Raw genomic sequence first — 18,673 nt, 5'->3', positions numbered from 1 at the left:
CCAGCTGATGGTACCTGACCCTAAAGAAGTCCGCCTGGCCTCAACCAGGGCCAGGGGATTCTCTGTTCTGGCCCCCACCTGGTGGAATGAGCTTCTGGAGGAGATCAGGGCCCTGACGGAGCTTAAACAGTTCCGCAGGGCCTGCAAAAAGCTCTTCCGCCAGGCGTTTAGTTGAGACCAGGCATAACCAACAGTGACTGAAGGGCGAGCGAAGGGCCCCTGCTCCCCCCTCCCTCTCTGAACTCCACCAGAGTGCTCTGGACCTGTTTGCACTGTTGCATTGTTTATACTGTTATATTGTTAACTGTTATATTGTTACAACTATGAGTTATTAAAATTGTACTGTTATTCATATGTTATAGACTGTTTCATGTATTGTTTTTATGTTCTATGTAAACCACCCTGAGCCTCCAAGGAGACCGGTACATAAATATCATTTAAATAAATAAACAAACAAATAAAAAAATTAAAGCAAAGGCAGAGATTACAAAGGAAGCAGTTTAACTATGAGAATTCAACTTTTTGCATTTTGACAGCCTAGACTAGGGTCAAAGAAAGAGTCACTGATATGGTGATTTTATTTCTAGATTATTTATTAGAATGCTACAGTCCAGTTATTTGATTGACTTCTTTGTAGACAGAAATAGACAGCAGAAGATGTATTCAGGCCACTTCTTGGCCTTGTTCTATTGCTGTGTTTGAATTTTCTTCTGTATGTTTCAAGGCATTCTTTATGAAAATATGAATGGATTTCTGCAGCTCCTGATTCTTCCACCAGCCCACAAGAAGATATATGTATGGGCGGCCACTACTGTAGATGGCCTCAGATATTAGAGAGACTCCAAAATGATCTGGAAGATATTCATGTGGAACCCAAAGATGTAGGAAGTCAACAATTCTAATTGGTAGCCAAAAAACAAGAGTCCAAACAATGGAAGCCATAATACTTATATCAAAACTTGTTGGAAAATTCCTTGGTGATTGCCTCTGAATTTTGGTAAAAAAGGCCACAATGGAAAAGACCACAACAGCAATAATGCTCATGAAGTTGCAGATGAAGTGGAAGGTTATTATAATATCACAGCTGAGTATTCTGTTGGCATATTGTTTTGGGTGGCAGGAAAAATATTCCAGCAATGTAATTACCAAGGATAACACCCAAAGAATGCTACACATGAGGGCTGTAAAGAGCTTTGGTCGGTGAGAATGATACCAGACTGGGGAAAAGACCATGAAATACCTTTCAACAGTGATGACTGTTAAGAAATAGATGCTGCCATCATGTCCCAATAAATATGTTATGTACCGTAAAGGTGATATCAAAGATAGAAATTGTATGGGTCTGAAGAAAAAAACATTATCTATAAAATAGTTGAATATTAAAAAAAAATCAGCAATTGATATATTCAGAACGTACATGGTGAAACACGTCTTATTGATCCTGAAACTAAGAAGGTAGATGAGCATTCCATTTCCAATTATTCCCAAAACGCAGATGAGAAGACATATGGTTCTAATTGCAGTGTACATCCCTTCCCAATCTTCTGGTGGCATTGCATTTTCCACAGATGCATCAGCAATGTGAGGAGACAGGATCCTTCCAGATACCATCATGAGCAACCCAGGGTTTATAGTAATTTTTTACAACCTGTCAGAAATTAATACAATGTATTGTTATTAAGATGTAAAGAACTTTTGCATTATGGACAGGAAAGGTTGAAAAGGATTATTAGTATGCTGTGAAAGCCTAGCTGGAGAAATCTGATGTGGTCTTTCTTTGTTTCAACAGCAAACTCAAAGCATAATACAGGAACCCTGAAATCTCCAACCACATCATGTTCCCCCTAGGCTTCTCATATCACATGTCTCACTGTAGAGGTGAACAACAGCTAGGGTTTTTTATATCCCATTTTTCACTACCCGAAGGAGTCCCAACACAGGTTACAAACAACTTTCATCTTCCTTTCCCCACCACATACACCCTGTGCAACGACAGCTCTCAGAGAACTGCATCTGGCTCAAGGTCACCCAACATGCTGTATGTAGAGGAGTGGGGAATCAAACCCACTTCTCCAGATTAGAGTCTGTTGCTCTTACCCACTACACTACAGTAGTTCTGTAGATAGCCAGTTGATCTGTTTGCTACTTCCTTCCAATCTTGCTTTTGAAGCCAGTTGCCCTTGCTTGATCTTCTGGGACCAAGAGATGATGATTCTATTGCCAGAGTGAGGCAACATTGCCAGAGTGAGGCAGAGTGGAAGTTCAAGGCATTAACTGTGAGAATGCTTCTATTATCCCCACTTCAGGGGCTGGGTGAGCCATGGAAGGACTCTGAGGAATAGAGGCAAACTGTCATATGAACAGGCCAAGCATAAGCAGATACCGTGGGGGGGGGGCAGTGGCTGAAGGCAGGATGGGTGATGCAGATAGGTAACAAGGGAAGATGGGGAGGTCTCTCCCAGTGTTGAGTTCCAGAGGGTGAAGAAAGTCATAAAGGCTTCAAATCTGTTGGCCCACTAGCATGACCTGTCTTTCCAGGTCAGGAAACCCACAGACTGCCATTCTGTCCCTCAACCAGTGACTCCCAGTAGTACAGGTAATTTGGGTCCTGTGCCTGATCCACCAAACAACTGGCTTGAGGCCCATAGTGGTTGACACAGGCACACTTAATTAGATTCATAATGTTGTGGCAATTGAAAAGTTTGGCATTTTCCTCCAGTTAATGAGGAGATATAAGTTAGAAAAGTCAAACCTTTGGTAGGCTCACCGCTCAGTCCTTTTCCAGTTCGTCTGATAATGCCGTCCTTCACAAAAGTGTAATGCTTTAAATGCAGGAAAGCTTTGAGAATCTTATGACCTAATAATTGTTAACCATTGCATCACAATAGCATCATTCTGAATCTGTTTCAGTTCAGTTTCTGAAGCAGCCTGAAGTAGATGAAACTATGCTCCATTTAGGCAATGAGAAATTCTGAACTCCTTTACCTCTTGCATATCAGGCCTTCAGAAAACATTTTTGTAGCAATCTATACATTTAAATGAATGCACAATGATTCCATTAATTCATACACTGAGAAAGTATTAGTTAAATTTTTAAGAAGCAAATGTATACTCCCACATATATTCAAGTATATCCCCTCTCCACCTGCTTGTAGTAGGAGGGGGAGGTTGATTAGCCTATCTTGCCAGGTTAGCTTGCTAACCGATAAAGTTATATTGTAATTGTTGTTGAGGGATTTTAATGGATTTTATTGGGGTTTTTAAAATGTTGTAACCCGCCACGAGCTGTAAGGGAGTGGCAGGCAATAAATCGAAAGATAATAATAATAATAATAATAATAATAATAATAATAATAATAATAATAATAATAATAATAATAATAATAATAATAATAATAAAGTGCTCATGCAGTCATAAAGTTGAGAATTAGAAGTATTGATGGCTGTCCATGCTCATGATGTCTAGAAAATGCTTGATCTTTTGATGTGAAAACTAACCTTTTATGGACTCTGTCCACCATACAAAATCCTTTGAGAAATAAGTATGTTAGTTAAACAGCATTGCCCCTTAGTTCTTTGACTTCTGGAGTATGAAATAAAAACTTTTTGAGAAGATTTTTGAGGTCCTGTATGTATGTTCACTCTTTTAGTCTGAAAGTATCAAAAGAAGGATCATACTTGTGTCTCTGGCATTCTTCCCTAGTTTCAGGGTTACACATCTGAATTTTACACTATCACCTGTCATTAAAGGTCCTGCATGTAGTTTGAGTCAGGTCTCTGTCTCTTTTGCTGGACCTGCCTAGGTATCTGCTACTTCTACATAATCAGCTCACCAACTAAGTTTGCTTAAGAAGATAAGACAGCTCTGACATTGTAGTGGCAATGCTTCTGTCAACTTATCTAGCTAGACATGCTCTGGTACTACATTTGCAATACTGCATACTCTACTCCTGTCAGGAAAAAAGCAAGAATGTGCAAATAACAGAAGGATATTTGGTTTGGAGATGGCTACATCTCTTACAAAAGTTATGTCTGATTTTCCCACCTTTATTCATGTCCTCAAATAGATTATTCCATTGTTCACTAAGCTAAAGGCAACAGCTCATGTGTAGCTTCTATCCATTGTGATAAGGGAAAGAAGATATATGGGACTGAAGGCGTTCAATGAAGACAAGAGTCTAATCTTTGAATTTGGTAGCAGCCAGGTTTGCTTTGAAGCTGAAGTAGGATTTTCAATTACCTTCAAGATACAAGCAGCAAAGTGAGATTCCTGACACAGCAGCAGACAGAATGGACTCTCAGGGAACAGGCCACAGTATAGATGTGGTTAGTTCATTTCATTCTAAACAGACTTAAATCCTGCCACTTGGATAGAAAAAAACATCATATCTGCCTGTAGAAACTAGACTATAAGGTTAGTTTCCACTTTTCAAGAATCCCAAATGTGTTAACTTGCCTTATCCTAATACTGCTGCATTAAGCTATGTAGGAAGAATATATTGGAGAAATGATGCATAGCTTTAAAACCGAAGAGTGACTATTCCATCAGACTTTATATACACTTCTTGCAGTGAAATTCATCTACAGTAACTATTGTCATGATGCTGGATTGTACATTATCCATGTCTCTATATTTAACTTTAACAAGCTTCTTTTCATAAGTGCTAGAATTGAAATTAAAGGGGGGGGGAAAGCTTCATTTAAAAAACACTTACATTTATGGACCCAAAACTTACATTTATGGACCCTGTATGGACCCAAAATTAATCAACTTTTCAAATGTATAAAAGAAAATTCTGAATATTTGTTAGCTGTGTTATAAACTTGTTTCTGGCTCAGAGATTGTGGGATATTGGCCAATATGATCTTGGGGGAATCAGAAAAGGTGCTCTGCCTTACTGTTTCCACTATATGCAGACTGCTATCTGTCTACATAACTTTAGACAAGGGTTTCTTTAGAAATTAAAGGTGGAGGCATAACTGGGACTTTGGAGGAAATCCTCCTTTAAAACTCAAAGCTAAGAGAAATGTGTGACACACCCATGGAAGTAACTAAGCACTTTTACAAGGGTAATCTAAAATACCTTGTAGCCAGCAGTTTAATAATGAGGATCTAACTTTCAGTATTCTTTCAGTCTGGACTGGGACCAAAGAAAGAGGCAGAAGAGGTGGTTCATTTCCTAGATTATTTATTAGAATGATACAGTCCAGTTATTCCATTGGCTTCTTTGTAAAACAAAATGGACAGATGACTGTGTGTGAGTGTCTGTCTGTCTGCATGCATGTAGAAATCCTTGGCACTATGGCAAGTCTGGAATTTGTCAACATCCTGAGACGCCATAAGAAGTTATGTTGACACTGGGACATGGGTTTTCTATGTTAGGTGTATTAGAAGTAACAAGCAGTAACCCGGAGTATCTGTCATATTTATTGTGCATATGGGAATGCTTATCAATAGTCCTCTGGGTGTAGTACTTTCCATTTGCCTTTCAACACTGAAGACGTATTCAGGCCTGTTCTTCATCCTGTTCTGTTGCTGTGCTCATATTTTCTTCTGTATGCTTCAAGGCACTCTCAATGAAAATATGGATGGATCTCTGCTGCTCCTGATTCTTCCACCAGCCAACAAGAAGATATATGTATGGGCGGCCACTACTGTAGATGGCCTCAGATATTAGAGAGACTCCAAAATGATCTGGAAGATATTCATGTGGAACCCAAAGATGTAGGAAATCAACAATTCTAATTGGTACCCAAAAAACAAGAGTCCAAACAATTGAAGCCATAATACTAATGTCAAACCTTGCTGGAAGATTTCTCGGTGAACGTGTGTGAATTATGGTTAAAAGGGCCAAAGTGAAAAGGAGCACAACAGAAATAAAGTTCATAAAGTTGCAGATTAAGTGGAGGGATATTACCATATCACAATTTAAATGTGTAATGAAAAAATAATTTGGGTGGCAGGAAAAATATTCCAAGAATGTGATTACCAGGGATAGCACCCAAAAAATGATACACATGAATGCTGTGAAGTGTTTTGGTCGGTGAGAGTGATACCAGACTGGGGAAAAGACCAGGAGATACCTTTCAAAAGTGATCACTGTTAAAAAATAGTTGCTGGCATCATTTCCCAATAAATATGTGATGTACTGTAAAGGTGCTATCAAATATAGAAATTGTATTGCTTTGAAGAAAAAAATATTATCTATAAAATAGTTGATTATTAAAAGAAAATCAGCAATTGATATATTCAGAACATACATGGTGAAACATGTCTTATTGATCCTGCAGCTAAGAAGGTAGATGAGCATTCCATTCCCAATTATTCCCAAAATGCAGAGGAGAAGACATATGGTTCTAACTGGAATATACATCCTTTCCCAATCTTCCAGTGGTGTTTTATTTTCCACAGATGCATCAGCAATGTGAGGAGACAGGATCCTTCCAGACACCATCATGAGCCAGTCAGGGTTTATAGTAATTTTTTTTCAGTCTGCTGGAATTGAATACCGTATATTTTTATGAAGATGTAAAGAAGTTTTGCAATGTAGGCAGTAAAAATCTGGAAAGGATTATTAGAACATTATTAGTCTAGCTGGAGAAATCTGGTGTGGTCTTTCAATGTTTCAACAGCAAACTACATAACAATGCATCCCTCCAGAAATCCCATACGAGATCATGCTCGCCCCTCGCCCCCCGGTGACTTACTTTAGAACTGAGGAAGAGCTATTTTTTAAAAAAAATATCCCACTTTCCATTACCTGAAGGAATCCCAAAACAGCTTACAAACACTTTTCATCTTTCTTTCCCCACCACAGACACCTTGTGAGGCAGGTGCGGCTGTTCTGTAAGAATATCTCTGAGAAGTGTGACTAGCCCAATGTCACACAGCTGTCTGCATATGGAGTAGTGGAGAATCAAACCGAATGTTGAGTTCCACAGGGTGAAGGAAGTCATAAAGGCTGCATATCTGTCTAGAGAACCCTGTTGGTCCACTAGCATCACCTGTCTTTCCAGGTCAGGAAGGCCACAGACAGTCATTCTGTGACCCCCAACAGTTCTTAACGGCCAATAGTGGTTGACACAGAAACCCTCAAGTAGATTCATGATGTTGTGGCAAATGAAAAGTTTGGCATTTTTCTCCAGTTGATAAGGAGATATAAGTTAGAAAAGTCAAACCTTTGGTAGATTCATGCTAAATCCTTTTCCAATTTGTCTGATAATGCCATTCTTCACAAAAGTGTAATGCTCTAAATGCAGGAAAGATTTTACTTTGAGAATCTCATGACCTAAGAAGAACTCTTGGGCACTGCATCATAATAGCTTCATTCTGAATCTGTTTCAGTTCAGTTTCCGGCAGGGTTAGGTACTGTGAATTCTGGTACCTTCCTGGACCAAGAGATTAGGCCCCTTTCATGATCTCTTATTGAAACTGAAATATTGGTTCAGGCTCTCTCTGAACACTAAGGCCCAGCTGACTAATTCAGAAGGAGAGATAAGGGAGGATGGGAAGCATCCAGAGGTGCATGGTGTCTCATCTAGTGGTTTTAAGGCTGCCTAGGTTGCCCTATGCATTCCATCTTCTTAATAGAATGATCTGTGGGAACTTCTATCACCCAAATTAGATACATACACACATACACAGAAGAGGAAGGCAAGCCCTGCACACAGGTGGAGGGGGTTGTAGAGAGTCCCAGAACACACAGGGAAAGATGGCTGCTATGTATTCTGCTTAAGCAGGAAAATTGTAACCTCAGATGAAGGCTGATATGCTTGCCCCTAGAACAATGTGCGTTATGTGATTTCTGTGCTTGACAAAGCAACTGGAAAGCAGATGATGGGTTTGTCAGGAGTGGAGACAAAGCCCAGGACAGAATTTGAAGGTTTCCCAGGAATCAAAACAATAGCTATGATGGTTCTAATCCTGTACTACCAAAGATGTAAAAGTGCCTTTATGACAATGCTGCCCTAGCTGGCCACTCCCAGTGCCAGCTGTGCAGGAGGTGTCTGGGCTGAGAGCCTAGCTGGAACAAAGTCAAAGTTCAGTCCGAGTCATCAAGAATCAACGCAAGCAGACTGAAGGGCGAGGTGAAGCCAAGGTCAGAGTCCCAATAAGCATATAATCAACAAAGCCAGTCCAATTACCAGATGCGTAGTCTGAAGCTAATTGCCAGGGGTTAGGGGAGCTGATGGGAGTCAGAAGTTTGTAGATCAAGGAATCCAGACTGGAGGGTTGCTGCATAAATTGCACCCACACTGACACGCTGCTGCAGCCCTGACTAAAAGCAGCTCAGCTAATGAGTTGAGTGATTCCAGCTGGCCCATCACTCACTCTCTTCTGAAGCTGCATCAGCTGTGTCGGGTCTGCGCTGGCATTGAGCCAGCAGCCTTGCACTCCTTCACCATTCCATAGCAAGTGATCTTTCCTTCTTCCTTAAACGCCCCACCAACGCCTCCTCTGGACTGTTGTCTGTCTCTGGCTGTCCTGGAGCTGGGCACACAGCCAGCTCCTTCCTCTCACTCCCTGCTTGCTCTGCAGTGTGTATGAAGGAATCTGCATCTGACAGCAGCTGCCCAGATGATGGATATGGAACAGGCTCGAGTTGCTGTGGCGACTCCTCGGAGATGGAGGTGGCAGCGGGGGCATGACAATGATCCTTGGATGACAGGATGGGAAACTGGTAGGGTGGAGCATGCTTTTCATGATCACCAATGGAGTTTCACATGAATGACAGGAAAGGAGAGATTGGGAGTTGATGGAGTTAGTAACACCTTATTGGAGGTCCTATTGATCCAAAGATATGCATCCCTGCTTTGGGTAGAGGGACAAATCAAGCAGTTAATCAGCCCCTGCAGTCTCACTAATCTAATCCAGAGTCTAGGGAGGGCCTGGATACCTAGTATCTGACTGGCATCCAGGATGGCTGCTTGGGAGTAGATCATGTACCTTAGTGTACAGATGCAGTTTCCCCTTATTCCAGTGTCCATTCCTGCCAGACAGCATGCTGCAGTTTAATATCTGAAGGAGTAGTTGAAGGGCATTGATGTTTTTGCTGCCTATAACTGCCCCTCAAAATGAAGTTGGGTCTCATTATTAAAACTTGTTACTTAGATTTGATGTCACTGCAGAACGCTTGAAACAATTTGGCAACCTCACCTAATTGTTATATCATCATGCAATCAGGAACACTAATGTTTGGTTGGGATACTGGGCCTACATATGATTGGCTAGCCTAAAGCATGTCCAGGGGTGCCATGAAGAATAAAAGAAAGAGTGTTTTAGATTTGCCCTTTGTTTGTTTTACAACTATCCTTGGGGCATTTATGACTGGGGTGGGCCATGATGCCTAGGCACCTGTTGATTTAGGGCTTTGAAACTATCTTGGACTTTGCTAAGTGAACTCTGGTTTAGAGGACCGTTGTCTAGCCTCGCTATCTATCTAGTATTTCTATTTTATCCTCACTGTTCTTTGTTGTGTAGTCCTGCACATTCTTTTAATAAATCATTTTAATCATATTTTGGTGTGTTCTTGAGTTCAAGTGACTTCAAGCTGAATACAGCTTGGCCCATGTTGGCTATAGCTACCAAAGTAACTTGCTTTTTGAGGTGCACCTAGTGAGTATATGACTTTACAGGATGGTTTTCTTGTTTGAACCCAGGAAGTGCTACAGGCTTGGCCCCTTGGTCCCTGGCTGTCTGGGTAACCAAAGGGGCTGGTAAGAGTGAAACCCTGAGGTGCACAGATTCATACTTCAGCCTTTTTTCCATGTGTGCCTGCCTAACAAGACACTTTCCTGGACCAGGTTCCCTGCCTTGGGAGTTTAGGCCACTTGGCAATGGTGTGCAGTTCAGACCTTCTGTATGAGATGGGCATGAGGGGAATCCAGAGGGTTTTTAAATGAGTTTTACAACACTTTTTTATGAGTTCCACTGCAATTACTTCAATGTATACCCATGACGTTTTATGTAACCCACCCTGAGCCTTATGGGAGGATGGTATAGACATTCAATAAACAAACAAATAAATAAACAGAGATTCCAGAAGACAATGTTGAGAAGCTTGATCCTTTCCAGTCTGGCTTCGGACCTGGCCACTGGGTGGAGACAGTGTTGGTTGCCTTTATGGATGATATCCAGCACCAGCTGGATGGAGGCAGGTCAGCGCTCGTGATGTTTTTTCTCTTGTTAGACCTGTCAGCAGCATTTGATGATGTCAACCATGAGTTATTAGCCCAAGACCTTGCCGGAGCCAGAATACAAGGGACAGCCGTACAATGGTTGATCTCTTTTCTCTGGAATGGCACACAGGAGTTTGCAGTGTGAGAAGAGCCATTGTGCAGTTACTACCTTCCGTGCAGTATCTCTCAAGAGGTGGTCCTCTCTCCCATGTTGTTTAACATCTATATGCACCCACCCTCTGATTCAGCTGCTCTGGAGTTTTGGGCTGGGTTGTCATCAATATGCTGATGACACCCAGCTCTATCTCCTAATGCAGTGGTCCCCAACCTTTTTTTGGCTGGGGACCAGCAGGGCAACTGCCCCGCCCGTGCATCACGCATGTGCACCCGCGCATCACGCATGTGCGGCCGGGTCGCGAATGCGCACATGCGCCATGCGTGGCCAAAATAGCGCATGCACGGCACTTTCACAGCCCTGATTCCCTCTCCCCCCCCCCCGCAGTAGTTTTTGGTTTTGATCTTTAAGGCCATTTGCAGTCTGGACCCAGACCGTCTGACTCCCTATATCCCTTGCAGAGTGCTACACTCTGCACGTTCAAACAGGTTGGTAGTCCCTGGTCCATGAGAAGTATGCCTGGCCTCGACCAGGACCAGGGGCCTTTTCAGTCCTATGCCCAACCTGGTGGAATGAGCTCTTGGATGAGCTAAAGGTCCTGCCAGAACTTTCACAGTTTTGAATGTCCTGTAAGATGGACCTCTTACACCAGGCATTTTGTTGAAGCTAGGTGGTAGAACATCAACTGAGTCCGACCTCTACACAACCATAAGGAATGGGGTGGTTGGGTGGAACCTCGGACTATAGAACAAGATGAGGAGGTGTGGGAGTGGTTGGGTTGTAATTTAGTTATTTTAATCTTTGTGTTTTATATTGATGTAAAGAAACTTGTGCCAGCTGGCTGGGAGTAGGGGTAAACAAATACAATACATATAAACAAATCATAAATAAAATAAACTCTAAACAGAGATTCTAGAAGATACTGTTGAGAAGTTGCCATCTTGAATGGGAGGGCCTTTCTTGTTTAAGTCTTGCTGTGAGAGGGAAAGTGATCTTCCACGTCAACTGCTATGTTGCCCAAATTGCTGATGAGAGCACATCTCTCACCAAGAGTTTCATCTGCTGGTAGGTCTCTGTCTATAGTGGCCAGTCACTGCTGGTCCCCACCTGCAAAGATCTGTGCACACTTCATGTGCTCTCACTTCCCCTGTCAGTTCTGCTTCTGCCCATTTCTCCAATACCTTAATTCTCATCCTGAGGACAACACAGGAATGAACAGTAAAAGGAGGTAATATGTAATAAAAGTTTATTCTGAAGCTGCAATTTGCAATGATACACCTTTCAGTATGATCTTTTCCACTTGGTCTCTGGGGCTCCAGACACACTCAGGCCTGCTCATGGTCTGGCTGTGTTCTCAAGTTGCTCTTTGATTCATAATTCAATCCTCTTGCAATAAGCACAGGGAGGGACTCAAAGCCTTTCTCACTCTTCCAGTAGCCAACAAGGAGGTATACAAAAGGACTGATAGTTTCATCCACACAGTCAAGGATCAGAGAAACTCTGCGATATTGTGAGCTTGGCATAAATGCAACTAAATAGTTCATGAAAACAATCATTTTAATAAATGCAGAGAGCATAAGATGCAGAAAAACTGTAGCCACAATGCTGACATCAAGTGCTGCTGGGAAGTTTTCCTCTGGGTTTTTTTGCATTTTGATTAAAAGGCCCAGAGTGCAAAAGACCATCACAGGAACAAATGCTAGAAAGTTGACAATATATTGAAGTACTATTGCAGTATGACAATATAAAAATCCAATAATGTGTGTTGCCAAGTATCTTGGATGGCAAAAAAAATATTCTATCATTGTCAGTAGGATGGAGAGGGTCCAAAGACTGAAACATATGATGGTGGTGAGGTGGTGTCCTCGCTGAGATTCAGACCAGAGTGGGACGGAGACCATGAAATACCTTTCAGCACTGATGGCCGTTAGAAAATAGATGTTGGTGCCAGATCCAAACACCAGAGAAATCACCTGCACATGTTGAGTGTAAATATTAGCATGAGAGGGTAAAAAAATTAATAAGTAAGCAACCAGATAGTGGAAGAGTATAATGAATTCACCAATTGCCATGTTCAGAACATATACAATGAACCGTGACTTCTTCATGGTGCAGCATATAATCCAGCAGACAACTGCATTCGCAATTAATCCCAGAGTGCAGACTGGCAGGCCTATGTTTGCAACACTCTTGATTTCCTTTAAGAAATCAGATTTATTAATTGACCATAACTCCAGTTCAGTCTCATTTTTCTTGATCCTATGGAGAGTGTGAAAAGTCCCTGCCATGATGGTATTATTGGCGTATTCGTTAATTCTTCTATTCCTATAAAAATGAAACATAGTGGTCATTGAGGGTTTGGAATGACACATTTAGGAAAACTTCCAAAGGGTAAACTTTGAGATGATAACACGTTTTCATATGGTTTGGCTGTGCCTGGCGGGTTTGTTTCAGTAGTTGTGAGGGTGGCTGGTGCTGAAAAACTCTGATGTAGATTTTCATAGTCTCTACAATAAACTCTGGTGCACTGCATTCACTACATCATGCCCTCCAGAGGAATATAACTAAAGGATATAGAACTTATTTACTTACTATTGAAATTATCTGCAATATTTGCAAAAGAAAAAAACTAACAGAAAAGTGTCCAAACTTATCTCCCTCTCCCAGTTCTGCAGTTATTCATTCAGTGAAAAGGTGGGCACCAAACGTGGTCACAAATCAGAAAATATTTTAAAACACACAGCTGCCTTAAATGCAGATGATCTTCATGTTGAGTCAGTTTGTAGCATATACTGATGTCTTTCTACCTACAGTTATTTGGCAGTCTATCTTCCTTGAGAACTAGATGGCAAAACTTTGTCAGCCAGCAAAGAATTTAGAATGACAAGCAGGGAACACATGAACACATGAACTGATTTTCTTCTGCCCTTCTTCTCCAGGAAGCACTCATATCCTCTCACCTTTCCCTGCTTCCTTCTCTCCTTCCTATCACCACCCAACCTGACTTTTAACTGGCCCCCATCTTTAACTTTACTTATTACATGTATTATGACTATTACTATTATTATTATTTATTAGCCAGTGAACTGGCTCTGGACAGTGTACAACAGAACATAAAATACACAGGGTTTTTCCGCACATTGGACATTTCAGCGTGAAGCCTGCTGTATTGTAAAGCACGAGAAATAATCACAACTCACTGGCCTGCCTACCAGTGTCAGTCACTTTGGCCAGCCAATCCCCTCCTGGCATGGCTGATTGACAGATGAACTTCTGCATTCACTGTTTAAAAAAAATACTTATTCATTTAAATGCATCCCCACGTATTCGTGGAGGCACAGACAATCACTGCTGAGGTGCGGGTCTGCCTATTCACTGCTCCAGGAGGTTCTCCATTTTAAAAAAGCACTTCCCATCCCCCAGATCAGGGGTAGTCAAACTGCGGCCCTCCAGATGTCCATGGACTACAATTCCCAGGAGCCCCTGCCAGCATTTGCTGGCAGGGGCTTCTGGGAATTGTAGTCCATGGACACTTGGAAGGCCGCAGTTTGACTACCCCTGCCCCAGATGAAGGGAGAGGAAGGCAGGTGCAAGGGCGGGACATTGGAGGTGGATGTAGTGGTTCTTCACCTCCATACCTTTCTTTTGCTGGAGGCCTGCTGATTGTCTGCTAGGGGAAAGTGCTTTTAGTTGGGTGAATCCACTTTATGCAATTCCCCAACTAGCGCATTAAAATGGCGGATGTAGCGAGCAGTTTGCTGGCCAGATACAGGAGGTTGGCGATGTCATATGGAGCGGCTGGAATATAGTGTCTTCACAAGGTAAGCATTTCACTATATTTATCACATGCAGAAAAGCCCCCACAGATAAAAAATTTAAAATGAATTAAAACAATGCAATGACTTTTGGTTAAAAATTCAGCATCAGTTATTCAGGATTCAGAGTCTTCTGCCATCAAGGTAAAGTCAGTACAATGACCTAGATCTACCACAAATGATGGTAGGTGGTAACTTGTGGGTTGGGTGAGGCCCAATGGAAGTTAGATGGTCATATTTTAGTGGCCCCAACCCAAAGTCTGGCAAAAAAGCTCTGTTTTGCAGGCCCTGTGGGATTCTGCTAGCTTTGACAGGGACCAGATTTGTTCAAGGAGCTCATTCCACCAGGTAGGGGCTAGGACAGAAAAAATCCTGGCCCTGGTTGAGGCCAGACATATCTCCTTGGGGCCAGAGACCACTTTATTTATATCCTGCCTTTCTCTCCAGTGCAGTTCCAAAGGAGCTTACATCATTCTCCTCCATAGATCACTTTATCCTTATAACAGTCGTGTAAAATAGATTATGCAGACAGTGAGAGTGGCTGGCCCAAGATTATCCAGCAAGCTTCCACTGGAGAATGGATTTGAATGGTACCTGTGATTTGAACCTAGCTTCTAATTTGACCACTATACCACACTGTCTCTTTCCCTCACCCTGGCAGCCATTTCCTGGGGAAAGTTCAACCATGTTGCAAAAGTTGTGTGGTAGCTTGTTGCTCAGATGAATTTTGTGGTAACCAAGTTATACAAAGTGTGAGGAACCTGTTGCTGGGGCTGGGCAAGTTGCAGAGCATGAATCATCAGGCAGCCTCTGCCAGACCTGAGTGAATGGTGCAAATGGCATGGCAGTGAGTGCCCAAGGCAAGTAACACAGCGGCTGCCGTTGCACAGTCGTGAATTGTGTGGCTGTTTGAGACACAGTGGCACCCCTTTGCCGACTTCATGGACATGAAACACGTGCAAAAGAGAGCAAGAAACCAGCCTCACAGACTGATGGGAGGAATATACGAGTTATATCCAAAATTAACTGAGAGGCCAAATTCACACAATCTGTTACTCAGACAAATTAAGTTGTGGCTTTTAGGATCTTAGTGGTTAGAGCCAGACTTAAATCTTTAGTGGCAAAGTGCACCTTTCCTGCCTTCCCTCTCCTGCTGCAGCTTATGTATCTCCACAAAATGCTGCTCCTGGGGGGTAGGGAAACCACTGGGGGGGGGGTAGTGGGAATGGAGATTCAGGAGAAAAGTTGATTTATTTTGGATTCAGTTAGATATTTTTTAACCACGTATGAACCTCTGAAAGATTTTTTAAAAATCAATACTACCATGGCTATGCATCTAATCTTGCTTCTGCTCTTCAACTAAGGCGAAAGCTGGAAAGATGTGCCATTATTCTCATATGTGTCTTCTGTAACAAACAGAACATGAGAATCTCATTACCTCACAACTGTCTGGGGAAGGTTACTGTGACATCATTGTAGATTGATTTCACTTTTGCTTTCCTATGGGATTTGAGTTGCAGACTCGATTAAGCACCCTAGTAGGGAAGAGGCCAAAAAGGTTCCTAGAAAAAGCTATGGCCCTTCCTGTGACTACACCTCGCTCATGGAGAAAAGGAGGTGCTACCATGTTTCTAAGAGCCTCTTGTGGCGCAGAGTGGTAAGGCAGCCATCTGAAAGCTTTGCCCATGAGGCTGGGAGTTCAATCCCAGCAGCCGGCTCAAGGTTGACTCAGCCTTCCATCCTTCCGAGGTCGGTAAAATGAGTACCCAGCTTGCTGGGGGGTAAACGGTCATGACTGGGGAAGGCACTGGCAAACCACCCCATATTGAGTCTGCCATGAAAACGCTGGAGGGCGTCACACCAAGGGTCAGACATGACTCGGTGCTTGCACAGGGGATACCTTTACCTTTACCTTTACCATGTTTCTCCTTACTGCCTGCTCATTGCACAAACCATCAGGTCAAAGTCAGGCATTGCCACGCTTCTGCTCCCTAGACACAAGACGCCTCTCCTGGCACAGGGTGAAAAAAGGTGCTGCCATGCCCATGCCCTTCTTACCAGCCTGGCCACAGTGGGGTCAGTGAAGAGTACATATAATGCCTGCTAGCTGCACCATAGCTATGCTGGTTAGGGCAAAGCGAGGGAGTACTGTGCTCACGCTGCTCACCAGCCACACGATAAACAGGCCAGCAAAAGGCAAAGCTGGGCACCACAGTAACAATTCTTCTCCCCACTAGCCTAGGTGCAGTGGGTCCAATGAAGAGGCTTCTTCAGGTACAGGGCCAAGCTAGACCCCCCTCCCATCCCCTCCAGGTCCATCGCTGGCCATTTTGAGAGGGGATGTGTGGGTCGACATGACCATATATGGTCATATCACCCAATAAATTCTCTCTCTCTCTCTCTCTCTCTCTCTACCTATCTAAACACTTTTTGTTCCCTTTTATATTTTGGAAACAGCCTGCTGGTAGGAGACTGTCTGGGGCCCTGTCCGTCCTGTGCATCCGGCTCTGTCCATCTAGTACATCCCTTCTGATTGCCCAGAGACCATCCCCCACGAAGCCCGCAAGGCCAGTAGCCGCCATTAGGCCACTGGACATCGCCAGAGACAGAGCTCAGAGTCAGGGGCACTGGTCTGGAGAGTGGGTGACTGAGCAGCCTGCCTGCTTCTGCCCTCGCTGCCATAAAACTTCTGCTGCTTGGGAGTGGGCACTGAGGCAATGACTGCTGCTCTGGGTCAGGGGCCGAGTGACTACTTACTGCCCCTCAGAGCTCTCAGCCCCACTTCTCTCATAGGGTGTCTGTTATGGGGAGAGGAAGAAAAGGTGATTTTAGCCTACTTAGAGACAACTGAGGCCTGCTGGGTGACTGTGGACCATCCCAGTTCTCACAGACCTCTCACAGCCCCACATCCTCACAGGTTGTCTATTGTGGGGAGATGAAGGGAAAATGTATTTGTTAACAGCTTTGTGATTCCTTTTGGTAGTAAACAGCAGTGTACAAAAATCCATCTTCTAAAGGGCAACAATGAAAGAAGCATGTGGGCACATAACTTTATATCAACAGTAACAAAATGGAGACAGAAGGAGTAGGGCCACAGAACTGGGAGGAATTGGTTGCCATGTAATCTCCTCCTAAGAATAGTCTCCAGTCTGATTTTCCCTTCACATATCTGAAGACATGGCTCTGGAAAGCTCATCTGTAACCACTATGCCACAATTCCCAAAGGTCAGTCCTCTCCCACACACAACGAACATTCCACACCACAGGTTCTTGACACCCATATCTCTACACCCATGCCCTCATTTGGCACCACACCACCACAGCCCCCCACACAATGCACATATTCAACCTCATTCCCTTACAGACTGGATAACCCCTCTCCTTCCTCTTCCCAATGCCAAGCTCTCTCTTCCTTTCTACCTCCCTCCCTCTTTGTTATTTTCCTCCCTCCCCCTGCTAGTGTCTGTTGTATCAGCTACAACGGGCTTGGAACCCACTGACAAAGGCTGCTCTAAGTGAAGTATAGGTTCTGCTGCTGCATCCAGGAGTGTCTCTACAGCTTATCAACCACCAATGGAAGACCATTGCTATTTATAGTAAAGACTAGATTTAAAGCCCATTTCAGATGCAAATGAAATGGATGCTAGATGGGCCGGGAGAAGGCGGTGCGGCCTACCCCCCACCCATGGCTCTCTGGAGCCTTCTCCCGGCTGGCAGCTGTCTGGAGCAGCCTCACCCGTGGCTGTCTGGAGCAGCCGGCCAGATTCCCTGGGCGGGTGAAGCAGCCAATGGGGAGCCGTGCTTTGCGCGGCTCCCCATGGGCTGCTTGGGCCGGGATGGACACTCGGCGGAGCCAATCAGGAGCCGCTTTGCGGCTCCTGATTGACCCCTCCAAGTTTTTATCCCGGACAGGGCCCACCCTAACTCCTCCCACATAGCCCTTACTCCTTTATTCAGTCCGCGGTGCTCCGCGCCGCAGGGCTGTTTAAAGATGATGATGATCTCCACTTCATCCCTATCCATTAGGATGACTGGTCTAGCTGGGTTGTCTGTAGTAGTGATTTTTGGTTTACATGGCAGAAAAGATAATGGGGAATTGATTAAGAATAGTTTATTGTAAACAGTATGGCTAGAAACCTTTAGAGGATGAGGATGGGTAGTGGGTTATCTTACTTACTCTGTTTGGGTGTTTGGTGTCAGTTTCTATAATTAACACTACATTATTTTCCCCAATAATTTAATTTTGGAACCCAAGAGCTGAAGAGGAAGGACAGGTTGCAAAACACAACATGAATCACTGAACTTCTGGAATACCAGTCTCAAAAATTGAATAGACAGACATTTGGGCTTGCTTCATTCATCTAAGGCATCCCAAACTCTACAGATTGCCAAATAGACAGAATCTCCATCACACACTAAGTTCAAATGCGAAAGGTACATATACAGGCACTCTTGGTGGCCTCTGTTCTGCTGTAGAACCCTTGTTCTCTAGTTTGAATCCGCATCTTCCAGAAATCATATAAATACTTCTGATTTGGGTAAGTGAACTTGCAACCTAGTATCC

The 18,673-nt window shown here is 43.4% G+C and overlaps 3 protein-coding genes across 5 annotated transcripts; all 3 read right to left on the bottom strand.

Annotated features, from left to right (window-relative positions):
- Positions 1–575: 575 nt before the first annotated feature.
- On the bottom strand, positions 576–2,843 carry LOC143840287 (proto-oncogene Mas-like). Of its 2 annotated transcripts, none has more exons than XM_077343744.1 (2): positions 2,768–2,843; positions 576–1,648 (listed from the first exon to the last, which is right to left on the bottom strand). In XM_077343744.1, exon 2 carries the CDS (start codon positions 1,612–1,614, stop codon positions 664–666), a length of 951 nt encoding a protein of 316 aa, XP_077199859.1. In that variant the 5' UTR covers positions 1,615–1,648; positions 2,768–2,843; the 3' UTR covers positions 576–663. The 2 variants fall into 2 exon arrangements, with proteins under 2 accessions (XP_077199859.1, XP_077199769.1); XM_077343654.1 differs by having other exon boundaries at positions 2,753–2,834.
- Positions 2,844–5,172: 2,329 nt separating this feature from the next.
- On the bottom strand, positions 5,173–8,546 carry LOC143840195 (mas-related G-protein coupled receptor member X1-like). Of its 2 annotated transcripts, none has more exons than XM_077343534.1 (2): positions 8,146–8,546; positions 5,173–6,562 (listed from the first exon to the last, which is right to left on the bottom strand). In XM_077343534.1, exon 2 carries the CDS (start codon positions 6,456–6,458, stop codon positions 5,508–5,510), a length of 951 nt encoding a protein of 316 aa, XP_077199649.1. In that variant the 5' UTR covers positions 6,459–6,562; positions 8,146–8,546; the 3' UTR covers positions 5,173–5,507. The 2 variants fall into 2 exon arrangements, with proteins under 2 accessions (XP_077199649.1, XP_077199563.1); XM_077343448.1 differs by lacking the exon at positions 8,146–8,546 and adding an exon at positions 7,180–7,319.
- Positions 8,547–11,523: 2,977 nt separating this feature from the next.
- On the bottom strand, positions 11,524–15,530 carry LOC143840141 (proto-oncogene Mas-like). Its single transcript, XM_077343314.1, has 2 exons — positions 15,433–15,530; positions 11,524–12,619 (listed from the first exon to the last, which is right to left on the bottom strand). Exon 2 carries the CDS (start codon positions 12,580–12,582, stop codon positions 11,620–11,622), a length of 963 nt encoding a protein of 320 aa, XP_077199429.1. The 5' UTR covers positions 12,583–12,619; positions 15,433–15,530; the 3' UTR covers positions 11,524–11,619.
- Positions 15,531–18,673: the final 3,143 nt, after the last annotated feature.

This window comes from Paroedura picta, chromosome 1 (assembly GCF_049243985.1).
Source record: "Paroedura picta isolate Pp20150507F chromosome 1, Ppicta_v3.0, whole genome shotgun sequence".
NCBI lineage: Eukaryota > Metazoa > Chordata > Lepidosauria > Squamata > Gekkonidae > Paroedura > Paroedura picta.
Note: the sequence above shows the minus strand (reverse complement) of the source record. Positions and strands in the feature narration are given on the sequence as shown.

Bases quoted from the DNA above. Each gene is read 5' to 3' on its own strand.
- LOC143840195 (XM_077343534.1), bottom strand. From the start codon at position 6,458: ATGATGGTGTCTGGAAGGATCCTGTCTCCTCACATTGCTGATGCATCT.
- LOC143840141 (XM_077343314.1), bottom strand. From the start codon at position 12,582: ATGGCAGGGACTTTTCACACTCTCCATAGGATCAAGAAAAATGAGACT.
- LOC143840287 (XM_077343744.1), bottom strand. From the start codon at position 1,614: ATGATGGTATCTGGAAGGATCCTGTCTCCTCACATTGCTGATGCATCT.